This window comes from Oncorhynchus clarkii, chromosome 20 (assembly GCF_045791955.1).
Source record: "Oncorhynchus clarkii lewisi isolate Uvic-CL-2024 chromosome 20, UVic_Ocla_1.0, whole genome shotgun sequence".
NCBI classification, from domain to species: domain Eukaryota; kingdom Metazoa; phylum Chordata; class Actinopteri; order Salmoniformes; family Salmonidae; genus Oncorhynchus; species Oncorhynchus clarkii.
Genome location: NC_092166.1, coordinates 55,595,990 through 55,612,821, shown reverse-complemented (window position 1 = coordinate 55,612,821; position 16,832 = coordinate 55,595,990). Strand labels below are relative to the sequence as shown.

The following is a 16,832-nucleotide window of genomic DNA, read 5'->3' as shown; positions in this document are numbered from 1 at the left end:
AAAAGAAGGATTTCTAAGCCTTGAGACATGGATTGTGTATGTGTGCCATTCAAAGGGTGAATGGGCAAGACATACGATTGAAGTGAATTGGAAGGGGTATGGTAGTAGGTGCAAGGTGCACCGGTGTGTGTAATAATGGTGCTTAACATGCATTTTGAATGATTACCCTATCTTTGTACCCACACATACAATTATGTGTAATTAACCTTTGGATGGTGCATCAATTCACCCAGTCACTGCAAAGATACAGGCGTCCTTCCTAACTCTGTTGCCAGAGAGGAAGGAAACTGCTCAGGGATTTCACCACTTTTTAAAACAGTTAGAGTTTAATGGCTGTGATGGGAGAACTGAGGATGGATCAGCAGCATTGTAGTTACTCCACAGTACTAACCTAATTGACAAAGTGGAAAGAAGGAAGTCTGTACAGAGTAAAAATATTCCAAAACATGCATCCTGTTTGCAATAGAGCACTAAAGTAATAAAGTCATTTTATTTTAAAAAAAATTTCTGAATACAAATAATACTTTTTTGGGGGGCAAACACAACACATCACTGTGTACCACTCTTTATATTTTCAAGCATGGTTGGTGGCTGCGTCATGTTTCTGTTTATTTTATTTTATTTAACATTTATTTAACTAGTCAAGTCAGTTGAGAACAAATTCTTATTTACAGTGACGGCCCACGTTAAGGATATGCTCGTCATCGACAAGGAGTAGGGAGATTGTTAGGATGAAAAGAAACGGAATAGAGCTAAGCACAGGCAAAATCCTAGAGGAAAAACCTGGTTCAGTCTGCTTACCAACGGACACTGGGAGACAAATTCACCTTTCAGCAGGACAATAACCCAAAACTCAACTTGTAACATAGTCAAATGTGGAAATAGTCAAGAATTGTATCACTTCATTATCACTGCATTTTATGGATGGTGTCTAGTTACACTGTTTATGGGAAATAGTGTATTGTAGTATACGGCCACTGGAATATGTATTGATTAGTGTCTCTTGAGGGTTGTTGAGGGCATCAGCAATGGTCCAATTGATAAAAGGCTGGATTTTTTAAAATAAATCACCAATTGCATAATTTCTATTACATTTGTTAACCAGCCACTGAACTAATGGCTACAGAATGATTAGATAACATATTTCATTAAATAACTTGTACGGTTTGAGAGCATCACGTTTAAAATCACGATGTCCAGGGACAGAAGAGCTTGTAATCACCAAGGTTCCTTTTTAGAGATAGTTTGTGTTTGCATGTCTTTGTGTCCAGAATATTCGTTTTATTAATTGCCATCTGTAATAGTCTGTTGTATAGCAATGGCCAGCATTCTAAAGGTGTCCTCTGTCATTTGTTGAGTTATCTCAGGAAGTTCCAGATTTGGATCCCTTGGACTTGTATTATTTCCCAGTATGACAAATTTCACTAAAACAACCCCAATGTATGTTTCGTAACGTTATTGTTTCAATGATAGTGCATCATCATATTTACCAAATTCCTTGGTTTTTAAGACCAGATCCACCCAATACAATATTCCATTGTTGTTTGAAACGGTCATTTTCAATGAGAACGTTTACATTCCAACTTGTCTCATCATTCCTTCATCAGCCTGCAAACATTCTATTGCGTAGACTCCCATAAACAAGACATAGAAAAGTATGACTATTTTGGAGTGGCTATCATATTTTAATACCATCAAACCTTTGCCACCCCAAAGCGGACACATTTTACCTCTGGCCCGTGGACTAGTAGATTGCTATTTGGGATGCAATAAAAGTTCTCTCTCTGGATTCTGAACTCGGGATCCTGTCGACTGTTAACCGCATGATATTCTCTGAGTGTCAGACTAGTTAACAGGAATATATTACATCGACGCATGTGGACCTAACTGACAGAACTGCTACTGTTCTCTTTTTGAAAACTGACCGGAATCTATCTATCTCTCGCTCTCTCTCTCTCTCTCTCTCTCTCTCTCAAGTCATCAATGCTGGTATGAGGAAGTTCTACCTCCAGGCCAACGATCAGCAGGATCTGGTAGAGTGGGTCAACGTGCTCAACAACGCCACCAAGATCACAGTGAGTGCCCCGCCCTGCTACCTGTCATAAGTAGCACTTTGTCACAGCACCACCTCCTGTTGTACAAGACTGCTCCCATCTCAACCCCTCTGGGAAGGATCTGTTATTCACAATGAGCATGTGTTAGCCCATTTCAGCCAGCGTGAGTGGAAGTTTTTACAGGACAAGAAGGGCGTGATGGAGGAGGATGACAAGACAAGGGCATACCACGCATGTGTCTACTGTCAAGTCAACAGGGGAGAGACATACCTTATGAAACAGTCATTGCACACAGTGTTACGGTCCGCTGGGACCAGGAGCCCATATCTGTCTCCTAGAGGGCATCGAAACCCCTCTGGGCGGGGGGGATCATTTCCATGAGTGCGTCGCTGAGGGCCAGGGCAACGAAAGTGGCTTACTCTGCTCCTCTCCCTCTCCTCTGACTAGCCCTGGAATGCACGCATGCACACATACACAGGCAGGCACTTACACGCGCGCACACACAGACCAGAGCAGGCAGGACAAAGGGGAAGGTGTGTGTCGTGAGTCACGGACGGTCTCTACAGATTTGAGGGCTTCTGAAAATAACGCTCTCTCTTTGAAACGGCAGTGCAGGGACAGAGCAGAGCTGTGTGCCTATGGATCAGCTTTCACAAAGATGCATAGAGAGGATGTCTCACTCCAATTACTCTTAAACCACATCCATGTATGAGGCAGGGACTGGGCGTTGAGTATAGTAACGTAATAATGAACTTTTATAATGACTTCAATACAGTGTTGTGCTCGTCATTGAGTTATATCCTGCTGCTGACAGACTGCAAAACAGTCTCACTGTTACTCAACAAGCTCCCATACACAGTCTCACTGTTACTCAACAAGCTCCCATACACAGTCTCACTGTTACTCAACAAGCTCCCATACACAGTCTCACTGTTACTCAACAAGCTCCCATACACAGTCTCACTGTTACTCAACAAGCTCCCATACACAGTCTCACTGTTACTCAACAAGCTCCCATACACAGTCTCACTGTTACTCAACAAGCTCCCATACACAGTCTCACTGTTACTCAACAAGCTCCCATACACAGTCTCACTGTTACTCAACAAGCTCCCATACACAGTCTCACTGTTACTCAACAAGCTCCCATACACAGTCTCACTGTTACTCAACAAGCTCCCATACACAGTCTCACTGTTACTCAACAAGCTCCCATACACAGTCTCACTGTTACTCAACAAGCTCCCATACACGGTCTCACTGTTACTCAACAGTGTAGCAGTGTCTCTCTGAAGCCCCCAGGCTAGAGTTGATGGAAAATACACTAACAAGCAGGCAGGGAGTACATCACATCACTACAGAGACTGTAGAGGGACACATCTAACAAGCTATCGGGGAATGTTGTTCACTCTGCTGGTCCTGGACTCCTGGCTCCTGGTGCACTCTGGGAGTTGATGTTTATTTAACATGTTCCAGGTGCCAAAGTCGGGGGACGGCCAGCCCAGTGCAGAGATGCCTCAGGAGGTGCTGGGTTCCATGAAGCAGATCTCCTATAAGACGGAGATCATAGGAGGGGTACCCATCATCACTGCCACACAGGTAAGGAAGGATCACCAGTCTGGCCCAGCACTTAACGAACCCTAACCTTGCCCACTCATATGAACATGCGTAGAGTTGCAAAAAAATTAAAGTAACTAATGAAGTTCTCAGGTTTTTCAGAAGTCCTGGTTAGAATATTCCTGGAATCAAGAAGGAATATGCAGGATATCCAGGATTCCTTCACCTGGGATTTCTGGGATTTTGGGAGAGTTACTGAACATTTCTGGACATATCTGACATATTTATGTCATATCTGACATATTTATGACATATCTGACATATTTATGTCATATCTGACATATATTTGAAGGCCACCTGCTCTGATGTGGCTTGGAGCACTTCAGTCAAGTGTGGTTTCAGACAGTTACAGGCAAGGACATTCCGAGACTTGTCCCGAAGCCACTCCTGCATTGTCTCGGCCGTGTGCTTAGGTTCGTTGTCCTGTTGGAAGGTGAACCTTCACCCCAGTCTGAGGTCCTGAACGCTCTGGAGCACGTTTTTCATCAAGGATCACGTTGTGCTTTGCTCCGTTCATCTTTCCCTCTCGGTCTCCCAGTCCCTTCCGCTGAAAAACATTCCCACAACATGATGCTGCCACCACTTCACCGTAGGGATGGTGGCAGGGTAGCCTAGTGGTTAGAGCGTTGGACTAGAAGGTTGCAAGTTCAAACCCCCGAGCTGACAAGGTACAAATCTGTCGTTCTGCCCCTGAACAGGCAGTTAACCCACTGTTCCTAGGCCGTCATTGAAAATAAGAATTTGTTCTTAACTGACTTGCCTGGTTAATTAAAGGTAAAAAAATATATATAATAATAACAAAAAAATGGTATTGGCCAGGTGATGAGCGGTGCCTGGTTTCCTCCAGATGTGATGCTTGCCATTCAGGCCAAAGAGTTCAATCTTGGTTTTATCAGACCAGAGAATCTTGTTTCTCATGGTCTTGAGAGTCCTTTCGGCGCCTTCATGTGCCTTTTGCAGAGGATTGGCTTCCGTCTGGCCACTCAAACAAAAAGGCCTGATTTGGTGGAGTGTTTCAGATATGGCTTTCCTTCTGGAAGGTTCTCCCATCTCCATCAGAGTGACCATCTTGGTCACCTCTCTGATCAAGGCCTTTCCCCGCCAATTTCTCAGTTTGGCCGGGCAGCCAGCTCAGGGGCCTCCCATCATTCTATTTAAGAATGATGGAGGCCCCTGTGTTCTTGGGGACCTTCAATGCTGCAGAAATGTTTTGGTACCCTTCCCCAGATCTGTGCCTCGACACAATCCTGTCTCTACGGACAATTCCTTCGACCTCCCTGCTTGGTTTTTGCACTGACATGCACTGTCAACTGCGGGACCTCATACAGACAGGTGTGTGCCTTTTCTAAATCATGTCCAATCAATCGAATTTACTACAGATGGACTCAGTCAAGTTGAAGAAACATTTCAAGGATGATCAATGGAAACAGGATGCACCTGAGCTCAATTTCAAGTCTCACAGCAAAAGGTCTGAATACTTACTGTATTTAAATAATGTATTTCTATTTTTTTATTTTTTTTGAATGAATTTGCTAACATTTCTAAAAACCTGTTTGTCATTATGGAGTATTGTGTGTAGATAGTTTTTTTTTTTTTTTTTCCAATCCATTTTCGAATAAGGCTGTAATGTAAGAAAAAGTGAAGAGGTCTGAATACTTTCCGAATGCGCTGTAAATTGACGGTCTGTCTGAAGGTGTCCATGGATCAGGCCATCTTTTAGCTAGACAGACCGTGACAGACATTGAATATAGTGCTCCACTGACTGAGGAGCTCAGTCACTGTATGTTTGCTGCTGTGTATGAGCTATGAGCAGTACAAATCATATCCTGTCTTGTGCTGGTATCTGGTGTATAGCCAATAGTAGCTGAAAGTGAAAATTCACATCCAGATGCTCAAGCTATGGCCTCTGATGTCACTTCCTGTGTGGGTGGTGGTGGTGCAGTGGGCCTCAACTTCTGCTTGACACATGCAACAGGCAGTGAATTCTCTATCATATCTCTAGTCACTGTAGACGATGTGGTGGGGGGCTTTTCCCACACTCATCTGATTCTGCATGTCTGTCTGTGCGTTGGCGTGCCAGATTGGTTTTGTAGTTGTGTGTGTTTTATTTATTAAACTTTTATTTAGTAATGGGAAATGCAATGAGACCAGGGTCTCATTTTCAAAGGTGCCCTGAGCACAGCAATACAAGAGTATGAAAAATTTAACTAAGATTAAAAATATAGATTGTGTTTGTACTTCGTACACTTATAAACTCAGCAAAAAAAAGAAACGTCCCTTTTTTCAGGACCCTGTCTTTCAAAGATAATTAGTCAAAATCCAAATAACTTCACAGATCTTCATTGTAAAGGGTTTTAACACTGTTTCCCATGCTTGTTCAATTAACCATAAACAATTAATGAACATGCACCTGTGGAACAGCTCACAGACGGTAGGCAATTAAGGTCACAGTTATGAAAACTTAGGACACTAAAGAGGCCTTTCTACTGACTCTGAAAAACACCAAAAGAAAGATTCCCAGGATCCCTGCTCATCTGTGTGAACGTGCCTTAAGCATGCTGCAAGGAGGCATGAGGACTGCAGATGTGGCCAGGGCAATAAATTGCAATGTCCTTATATGAGACTCCTAAGATAGCGCTACAGGACAGACAGCTGATCGTCCTCGCAGTGGCAGACCATGTGTAACAACACCTGCACAGGATCAGTACTTCCGAACATCACACCTGCGGGACAGGTACAGGATGGCAACAACAACTGCCCGAGTTACACCAGGAACGCACAATCCCTCCATCAGTGCTCAGACTGTCTGCAATAGGCTGAGAAGCTTGACAGGACTGAGAGCTTGTAGGCCTGTTGTAAGGCAGGTCCTCACCAGACATCACCTGCACCTATGGGCACAAACCCAACGTCGCTGGGCCAGACAGGACTGGCAAAAAGTGCTCTTCACTGACAAGTTGCGTTTTGTCTCACCAGGGGTGATGGACGGATTCGCGTTTATCGTCGAAGGAATGAGCGTTACGCCGAGGCCTGTACTCTGGAGCGGGATCAATTTGGAGGTGGAGGGTCCGTCATGGTCTGGGGCGGTGTGTCACAGCATCATCGGACTGAACTTTTTGTCATTGCAGGCAATCTCAACGCTGTGCGTTACAGGGAAGACATCCTCCTCCCTCATGTGGTACCCTTCCTGCAGGCTCATCCTGACATGACCCTCCAGCATGACAATGCCACCAGCCATACTGCTCATTCTGTGCGTGATTTCCTGCAAGACAGGAATGTCAGTGTTCTGCCATGGCAAGCGAAGAGTCCGGATCTCAATCCCATTGAGCACATCTGGGACTTGTTGGATCGGAGGGTGAGGGCTAGGACCATTCCTCCCAGAAATGTCCGGGAACTTGCAGGTGCCTTGGTGGAAGAGTGGGCTAACTTCTCACAGCAAGAACTGGCAAAACTGGTGCAGTCCATGAGGAGGAGATGCACTGCAGTACTTAATTCAGCTGGTGGCCACACCAGATACTGACTGTTACTTTTGATTTTAACCCCCCCTTTGTTCGGGGACACATTATTCCATTTCTGTTAGTCATGTCTGTGGAACGTGTTCAGTTTATGTTTCTTTGTTGAATTTTATGTTCATACAACAATTTACACATGTTAAGTTTGCTGAGAATAAACGCAGTTGACAGTGAGATGCCATTTATTTTTTTGCTGAGTTTATGTGTATGTGTCCTCCCTCCTTCTCCGTGGTGCAGGAGCAGGGTGACGGGGGGCAGAACGGAGCAGACAGGGGGGGCCTGCGGAAGGCCCACAGCCAGCTGCCCTACTTCCTGGGGCGGGGGGTGCAGGACCAGGCGCTCATCAAGGCTGGATACTGTGTCAAGCAAGGAGCCCTGGTAGGTAGACAGTAGAGGAGGATGCTGTCTGGGGGGAGGGGAGAGAGTGCTGTAGCAGCCTACACTCAAAACCATGGATGTATTCAGGAATGTAGTGGAAAACGTTTTGCACAGACAATGAAAATGAGTGTTTCTTATTGGACAAGTCCAGGTAGTCGCTCCCTGTTTTTGTCCGTTTTTCCCTTGGATGGTACCTAATGAATACACCACAGGCTCGGAGAGATTCTCTGTCAGCTACAAGCATTTAACACTACCAGTGCTGTGTGTTTGTTGTTGTGTTAGGATGATGATGAGTTAGAAAGCAGTGGGATTCTGACCAGATATTTTGGACACAGCCAGGGTGCTGAGGGTGAATTATATCCCTCATTGTTGTTTTACCCTTAACCTACTGTACCTTCTCGTATCCCCTATAAATAGACCATATTAACCACAGTGATCCAGCCATTCTAAAGCAAACCGTGGTCCTATACAATATCAGAATAGCAATCATTTAGCCACGCTCTTAGCAAGTGGAAGGATTTGGAGGTGCTGGAAATGTTGATATCCACTTTGTATATGACTTTCGAATGTTTGTAACTTTCTCTTGCGCAGATGAAGAACTGGAAGAGGAGATACTTCTTACTGGAGGAGAACGCGGTCAGCTACTTTAAGTCAGACCTGGTGAGTGGGAATGACTCTTCTCCACCGCTGCGGCTGTGAGCGAGGTGACACACACTCCACATAAAGTGTCCCTGAGCCACCCACCCGCCTGCCCCATCACACACACATACAATACAATGTCGCTGTGTGACCCTGTTGGCCAGCAGTTCGTCTTTGTGTTGCACCTGTGTTTCACAGACCCCTAGAGCCCCGGACAGACGGACACACACACACACCAATCAGATAAGAGTTGACTCCAGGCCTGTGCATTGTTCACGGCTCCCAAAGCTTTTGGCACAGCCACTAATAAATAGGACTTCCAAATCGAGAAGCCTGGTTTTGACTTCTCCTCTATGAGGGAAAGGTTAGATTCCTTGCGTTCACATTCTGAACTGTGGCTAAGTGACTGCTAGATTGTTGATAGATCTGTTTTGTCCCGCTCACATTCTGCACCTCCTCTCTCTCATGATCTGAGAGGTAGAGAACGAGTTCAGACAAGAGGGACACGTTGTCTGCCTCTTCCCCCTCCCTTAGGAGTGGTTGGTGTGCTGCTGCAGTGGAATTAGCTTGACTCCCATTGGCCCTAACACCGGGCCTGAGTGTGTGCTTTCTCTGTTCAGACTTCTTCGTCTCTCCATCCTCTCCTACTGAAATGCCATTAGTGCCTCTATCCCAGGGCCAAAGACATGGTGAGATTGCTGGGGTTGCGCTATTGACTGTCCCCGGGCTTGCAACATCAACATATCCAAGTGTTACTGGTCTGAAATGGCTTGCTAGTTTAGCGGTGGTGCGCACTAATAGCGTTTCAATTGTTGAGACCTTGAAGTAGTTGTTCCCCTTGCTCTGCATGGGCCGCGGCTTTTTGCGGAGCGAAGGGTAACGATGCTTCGCGGGAGGCAGTTGTTGATGTGTGCAGAGGGTCCCTGGTTTGAGCCCAGGTTGGGGCGGGGAGAGGGACGGAAGCAAAACTGTGACACAAAGCAGACACACAACATATCCAGACAAACACACACACTGTAATCTCATTGTGTGTGTGTGTATGTGTGAGGTTATAGGGGGACTGGGGTATTGACTTTGGGGATTGTTGTCTCAGCACGTCGTGGAATGCGTCGTGAATTCCATTCCTGGTGCTCCACTTGTGGACAGCGTAGCATGTCTCAGCGTGTGTGTGTGTGTGTGTGTGGATGGATGGTTGGCAGCAGGTGGGCAGGCATCCTATTATGTTCCTAATAATCTAGCATAATGTCAGAGAGCCTATTGTCAATGATCATATGCTTAGTCCTAGAACCTTTTAGCAGATGGGGGGAAATGAGGCAAGTCCTCAGTTTAGTCCTACGGTGGATTAATTTCTGTCCCCTAGCTTCATTCTAGGCCTGTGATAGCTGTTGTCCAGGGTGTTACGTGCTGATGCTGAGCCTCCCGTAAAAAGCAAGCGTGACGAAACGCCCTGGATCAGAGAGCTAGGCCTGCGAGGGCTGATCATGAGGACTCCCCTTCATCCCCCTTCTACCCTCTCAGCCTGTCCTCTCTGTTCAGGGCACGTCAGGGACGAGCTCCTGTTCTGTCTTGTTACACTTTGGATTGTTTATGTCCTGTTGCTTGTGTTGAATTAATGATGTGTTGTGATGGTGTAACATGTTCTGTGGCTGTTTCCTCTTTCTCCCTTTCTCTTTTCTTTCTTTCTTTTCTCTCTCTTTTCTCTCTCTCTCAGGAGAGAGAGCCACTGCGTGTGATCCCACTGAAAGAGGTTCACAAAGTTCAGGAGTGCAAACAGAGGTCAGTGTCTTTTTACTCTTTAGTCACTGAGCTAGAGAGATTGGCTATCGACACTGGCGGGACAAGTGCCAAGGTGATAGGGGCTGGGAGGGAGATGTGGGCCATGTGGGATGCAGACCTGGCTGCCAACTGTAGCGTCCTCACAGATGAGAAGTGTAAATGAGAAGTGTAAATGTTGGAAATGGATGAGAAGTCTAAATGTTGGATATGGACTCACAGAATTGGCTTACTGTCGTCCTTCGACGGCGACGCGCTCTCTTACGTTCACACCCAGTGATTTGGGATGTTTGAATATTATTGAAAGAGGTTTTCATGTCTTTCTATCTAGTGACTTAATGCAGAGGGACAATCTGTTTGAAGTGGTCACTAGCTCAAGGACCTTTTACATACAGGTGAGAACATTTCTTTCTCCAGTTGAATATATGAATGAATATATGGACTGAAGAGATATAGTTACTGTCCATTGCCATTGGCACACAGTAACCTATTCCTTCCTTCTGTCTGTCTGTCTGTCTGTCTGTCTGTTTTCGTGACCCCTCTTCCTTCCTCTGTAGTCGGACAGTCCAGAGGAGATGCACAGCTGGATAAAGGCCATCTCTGGAGCCATTGTGGCCCAGCGGGGGCCTGGACGCTCAGCTGCCTCTGTACGTATTCAGTCTGGGGCTGGGCCTGAGCCACTGGTCCTCCATACTGGCTCTGTCTGGCACCCAGAGGGTGTCACAACTTTCAACACTTTAGTTCCAGCCTTGTATTACATGACACACCTGGTTCACTAACCAAGGGCTTGATGGTTAGTTGGATCAGGTGTGTTTGTGCTGGGCTAGAATAAAAGCCTGCACGACATGTGGGTGCCCAAGAAGAGTATTTGGAGATCTCTGCTCCGAGGGGGAGAAACTTGACTGTTTTTGCAGGGAACCATATTTGATCTAAATCCGCTGTTCCGGTTTGGCTAGAATGTCTCTAGTTAGTCTGTTTCTGGCTGTTGAAGAATAAACGTTACCATTCACCCACCCACCACCCCAGCTTAGAAACCTAGACACTCCAATCACAGTTGGGGGAGGGGTTACAGGTTTTTCATTGACATACTGCAGGTGTAGCTTTCACTACAGTACACAAGGCAGTATTCTATCTCTACTCGACCTGGTGACGCTGCTAGATACCCCACCTCGAACCGTAACCGATGGTCGCACCCGGCACAGAATTGAAACCCCCACATCCAAATCCAGCCACTCTCCTGTTCTCTCTCTCTCTCTCCTCCTTGCCTCTCTCCCTCTCTTGGCCGGAGTGTCCTCCCCCCATTCTCTCTTTCTCTCTCCAAACTCCTAACTAAGCGGTGCACTACTGTGTTGTTGCAGATGCGTCAGGCCCGTCGGCTGTCGAACCCTTGTATACAGAGGTATACATTCCGCAATGGTGAATGCAGCACGTATGTGATTCCCCCGTGTCGGCCAAGCAGCTTCATTTCTGTTTTGCCAAGTAGTAGTCCTAGGTTGCGTCTGAAATGGCACACTATTCCTTAAATAGTGCGCTACTTTTGACCAGGGTGGAGCTCTGGTCAAAAGATGTGCACTATGTTAGGGAATAGGGTGCCATTTCAGACACAGTCCAGTGTAGTGGAATGAAGCTTTGACTGCTTACTCCCCTCTGAAACACCCAAGCAAGCCCAGTTACTAGATAGTAGATAGACTTCCATCTCACGCTTGAGTGCTGATCATTAGCCCCTCCCCCTTCTCCATCCTAACTGTTCTGGACAGACATCCTCTAATCTGCCGTTGATTGACCAGACTAACTCGCCTGGTCCACATGACCTCACTCCTCCTCCTTCCAGAGATCAGTAATCGACTGGTCTGTTCTTGACTAGGCTTCTTGGAAAACTCCCTCTGGCATCATTGGTTACCTTCTTCCTCAACTGATTTGAATGCATTTCTAACACATTTTGTGTCTTCCAGGTCAGTTTTAAGATTTTTTTTTTACCGAGTTCCCGTTCCTTTATACAGACAATGGGAAAGGGGAAAAAAAGAAGAAAAGTGCCATCTATCTGGCCTCTTTCTATTATAGATAGAAAACACTTACGTCACTGGGTTCCAATGTAGGGTGGGGCGCTGTAGTGCAGTAGTCTGTAGTACAGTAACCTGTAGCTGGTATCTAGGCCCAAGGCTGGTGTTGCATGTTCCCCGACCTATCCTAGAAACACACACACACACACACACAGCAATCCTCAAGGTTGACCATTACAGTATATCTTCATTCCTTCTTTCATTCATTCTTTGTCTTCAACATCTTACACTTACCAACTTTGAGACTTTTTAACACTTCCACATGCCTTTTAGAGTCTCTCGTTACCATTTTGGTTTGTGGAAAGTGTGTCGAGTAGTTTGCTCTCTAATGACCCAGTAATGCTGTGATTCTTGTCAACATGTCGTCGTGCACCCCCACCCCTTCAACACACACTTACGTTCTCCGAGCTCTACCCATTTATTCTGATTTCACATCCCTCTGCCCTTCTCGTCTCGAATCTCACCCTGTGTGTCACTTTTCCCACTTTTTCACTCCCTTGCTGGAACTCGCCATTCCTCTGCGGGTTTTTAGCTCGTCGTAACTGGTCATCTTTTCGCTAACGGTTGGCCATCTGTTTTCTTTGTTTTGTCTCTGTCGTGTTTTTCAGAGAGTCAAATTTGACAGTGAGATACTAACATTCCCCAAGTGAGCTCTACTGTACATTCACTGTCTACTGTACCACCACTGTCTGTGCTGCCATCCTCCTCCTTCAACTACATCTGCTGCCTCAGTCTGCCGCTGCTTCCCTCCAGCTTCCTCCACTACTCCTCTTTGCTCCTGCACCACTATATATACTACCACTGCTTCAACTACTGCTGCTGCTGATGCTGTCCTACCTCCCTTTGCCACGCTGTGCCACTGCCCCTGCTACAGCTCTGTGACTGACCTGACTGACTCCCCTGCATCCAGTGCTTCTGAATCTGAATGACTTTGTCCCCCTCCCTACCTCCGTTCCCTCCCCCCAACACTCTGCAGGAGCACAGTGACCACACCCCCTCCGCCTTCTACTGTAGCAGCAATCAGGCGGGACCCCTCGTCCCTCGCTCGCCCATCCAGGCAGAGCTCCCCTACCACCAGCCACAGGGGGGCCCGGGCCCTGACCTGGGACAGCCAGGACTTCTTGGGCCTGCTGCCCTGGCGAGGCCACCAGGGGCCACTACCACCGCACCGCTCCCGCCTCTCTCTCCAGGAGACCCCTCGCCTGTCCAAGTGAGCGCCTCGTCCTGTTACCCCACCAATGCCCACCAGGAGGAGCTGTCGCCATGGAGACGGCGCAGCAAGGTGGAGGGCGACCAACCGGAACTCTCCTCCCTCGGCTTCGAGGACTCAGACCTGCATGTCAGCCAGGTGTGAGCCTCTAACCCTGACCCTTCCTGTCAGGATTCACACTGACAGAAAGGGGACTGGACATAGTGGACAGTCATCAACAACGACAAGAGGAAAGCCAATCAAACGTGACCAATCAGTGCCAACCTGGCCCTCAGGAAGACAGGAAGTGGTCCCTGGCTGTGACCGTTGATCGTCTACTCTCCCCTGTATCCAGACCCTCTCTTAACACAGCAAATGGCGTGACGTTTCAGGACAAGGAGATGCCGTCAGATGTTCTATTTCAGTCTCTGTCGTTGTTGATATTTCTGTTGGGTGTTGCTCTTTCTCTCTTGTTGTTGGTATTGTATGATTCCTGGACATCCTCCCCTCTCCATTGGCTCAAGAGGTGGACTGGGTTGGCTACTCTGCTGAGAAACTCACAAATAATTTCCCACTCCACTTCCTCCTCCCAGACGTCACTTGATTTACTGTTATCAGGGTTGTTGGAACTAATATATAAAAAATAAAAAAAGAGGCTAGATGTTATTTGTGTTCATAGTTATGTAAACGAAAAAGTTGTAACCGGTGTCAATGAGACAACCCCACTCACACACAAAAACATACACGCGTGGTGTAGACTTGTGTGTACTTTTAACATGACCAGTTTGAGTTTCTATCCAAAGCAAGCCGTTGTTGAAGCACACCATGAATCCTCGTCGCATCCTAAAGATAACTTTTAGCAGATGAATTTCCCTGCAGCTTTTTCTTATTTTCAGCTGCGTTTTTAGAAAGGAAGTGGGTGTTACGTGTTTCTGTTCATCATTTAAAATAGATACGCTTTGAGTCCTTCTGTTCATATGAGAGTTACACCTGTTGTGTTTTAGACTCTCTCTCTCTCTTTCTTTCTCCCTGTCTCTCTGTCAACCACACACACACACACACACACACACACACACACTGTCCCACCTCTGTTTTTTCTTTTGCCAAATGAAGTCCTGCTCTGTATTGTATGTGCCTGCCAATGTTAGCATGCATTTGAATAGAGACTTCTCCCTCAGGAGGACATAAACAGGACATGTATATGTGCACAACATCTATAGGCCTCTTGGCAGGGCCTTTCAAATGGCACCTTGTGGACGGACACTCATGTGGGCAGACGAGCTGCTCACTGCCCTTGATCTGTTTTCTGGGTGTTCCTTTGTGGTCCTCTTCTCTTTTCTACTGTGCGACTATTTTACTACTTTTCCCGTATGCTGTGACAGTTTGTGTGTCTGTGGGGAGGCCTTCTGTGCCTCTCAGCCGTACTCTTCCTGTAACTTGTTACTGTGTTGCACACCTCTACTGTAAAGCTGGTAAAGTGCCTGCGTTCTCTTTTTATAGAGAGAAGAAAGAAAGAAAAAAAGAAGATATTTTGACCCTTTTAATTGTGTACCTGATGCTCTGAATCATGTGCATTATTTATTAAGTGGAGTTTGAGAATAAATCAATGGATTCAAGTTGGAGTGACTTTGCTTCTTTTTTGTGTTGACTCAAATCCTTTAAATGTCTCTTTTTTTTTTTTTGAGGTTGGACGCAGTCAAAACAGAAAATTGACACTAGTGCTGAAGGAAAGAACTACAAGCCCGTGTTTTGCTCAAATATTTTTCTATTACATACAATGTCTGCTATGTTCACTTCTTTTGTAACCCCCACCTTTTCCAGCATGTTATTGTAGATTGCATTTAGAGGTGTAACCCATTTTTTTTTACAGTGTTTTTAAAAGTTGACACATCAAGGCCTGGTAAGACCAGAGGAAAGGACTTGGCAATGCAGGGCTCTACTGCCACCTGTTGGCCTTGCTTTTTGGCATCTGTGGCCATCTGAGATATTTAGCAAATGTCTCTCATTCATCTCAATTTGGTGTTCGGAACAAAGGTGAATTCCATCAGTCTGAATGATCAAGGCCACATCATACACTTTAGGCTGCGTCCAAAATGGATCCCTATTTCCTGTGTAGCGCCCCAGAGCCCATACGGATCTGGTGAAAAGTAGTGCACAAAACCTCAACTTGGAGATGGCCAGTCCCCCACACTGACCAGTTGGTAGGAGCTGTCTGTTGTGACCGAGAGGTCCCTGCTATCTCGTAGTAAACCCAGCTGGAATCCGTCGTGCTCTGGGAGCAGGCCAGGCCTGACTCACTGTCACAGTGTTGTGATGCACAGAGCCAGGTATGAGGAAACAAACCCTGCTCTAAATCTTGTTTGGATGGGGAACCAAAAGAGCAGGGGGCTCTTCATTCCAACCATGTACTAATGATGCTAGGCCCTCCTTTTCTGCCTCTATTAGTCTTACTATTACACAAACATAGGTCCAATAAAAACACTCAGAAAAAACTTATTGGAACAGGTCTCAGAGTTTGGATGTTACTGGCAGGGATTTGGGGTGGCCAAAGCTTGTTGTAGCAAATTGCATTGAGGACTCAACGATTGGAATCCCTCCGCCATTCCCGAGGTTCAGGTTTGAGTAACTCTGACTTTGGCTCAAACGGACATTCGTAGTGCTTCACTAGAAGTGTCCGTTCACACGTAATGGGCTCTTATTGAGAAGGATGCGCTTGCCAGATAGTGGAACTCTAAAGAACACAAGCAGGAGACCCACTGGGTACAGACGTCAATTCAACGTCTATTCCACGTAATTTCATTGAAGTGATGTGGAAACAACGTGGATTCAACCAGTGTGTGCCCAGGGGGAAACGACCACTGGGAAATCTATCTATGTTGGTGACTGCAGTGAGTGAAGTTGGAACAGTTGACCTCTCCTCTGATGCCACCAATGCCAGTTAAAATAAACAGTGCTGGCGGGTTGCACTTCAGGCCATCGTTTTATGTGGATGATAGTGTACATGAATCTTCAAGCTGGCCTCTGCTCTCATCTCGAAGAGCCCCCCTAGCTGTTATCTGTAGTTACATAACAGGCTCAGAGTTGTTTTTGGTCATATGGGGAACTAGCGACCTAGTCATGCAGGTTGGACACCACAGTGTAATGATGCTATGAAGACAGCAGGTCTCTAGCCACTGATCCCAGGTCTGTCCTGCTGGCCCTTGGCTGCCAGGTCTAGTTATACGCATCTGGTCCGTTCTGATCCCAGAACTGTTCTGCTGACCCATGGTTGTTTGGGCCAGGTGTACGCATCAGGTCTGTTTTGATCCCAGGCCTTTTCTAAATATTTATTAGGGCTATTTGTACGAATCAGGTCCATCCTGTCAAACCCAGAGCCCTTGGCGGGGAGTGATGATGTCAGCAATGATGACATGGCCCCTAACAGAGGCCTCTAACTGAGTCAAGGACAACATAAACAGCTGGGTGAACTCTGTAACCACAACAACGGGAGTAAACAGAGCCTGCATGGTCCACCCCAATGTGTGTCAATGGCCGCGTCCAGCTCATTATTTTCCTGGGGTGCTGAGGATTTCTCCACACTGGTCCCTGGGTGCTTAATGGACATCACTCACAA

At 46.5% G+C, this 16,832-nt stretch overlaps 1 protein-coding gene across 11 annotated transcripts in view; it reads left to right on the top strand.

The window, feature by feature from the left end:
• LOC139376544 (pleckstrin homology domain-containing family A member 1-like) overlaps positions 1-14,835 on the top strand; it is a 36,501-nt gene extending 21,666 nt beyond the window's left edge. For 4 of the 11 annotated variants that reach the window (XM_071119252.1, XM_071119255.1, XM_071119254.1 and 1 more), the window contains 8 exons: positions 1,978-2,075; positions 3,531-3,653; positions 7,418-7,558; positions 8,150-8,218; positions 9,909-9,973; positions 10,302-10,365; positions 10,528-10,617; positions 13,007-14,835. In XM_071119252.1, coding sequence (XP_070975353.1) covers positions 1,978-2,075; positions 3,531-3,653; positions 7,418-7,558; positions 8,150-8,218; positions 9,909-9,973; positions 10,302-10,365; positions 10,528-10,617; positions 13,007-13,384 — 1,028 coding nt within the window. In that variant the 3' untranslated portion in view covers positions 13,385-14,835. Of the gene's footprint in view, positions 1-1,977; positions 2,076-3,530; positions 3,654-7,417; positions 7,559-8,149; positions 8,219-9,908; positions 9,974-10,301; positions 10,366-10,527; positions 10,618-11,328; positions 11,400-12,638; positions 12,889-13,006 lie in introns of those variants that run through there. The other 7 variants (XM_071119261.1, XM_071119260.1, XM_071119258.1 and 4 more) reach the window with 4 other exon arrangements.
• The last annotated feature ends 1,997 nt before the right edge of the window (positions 14,836-16,832 follow it).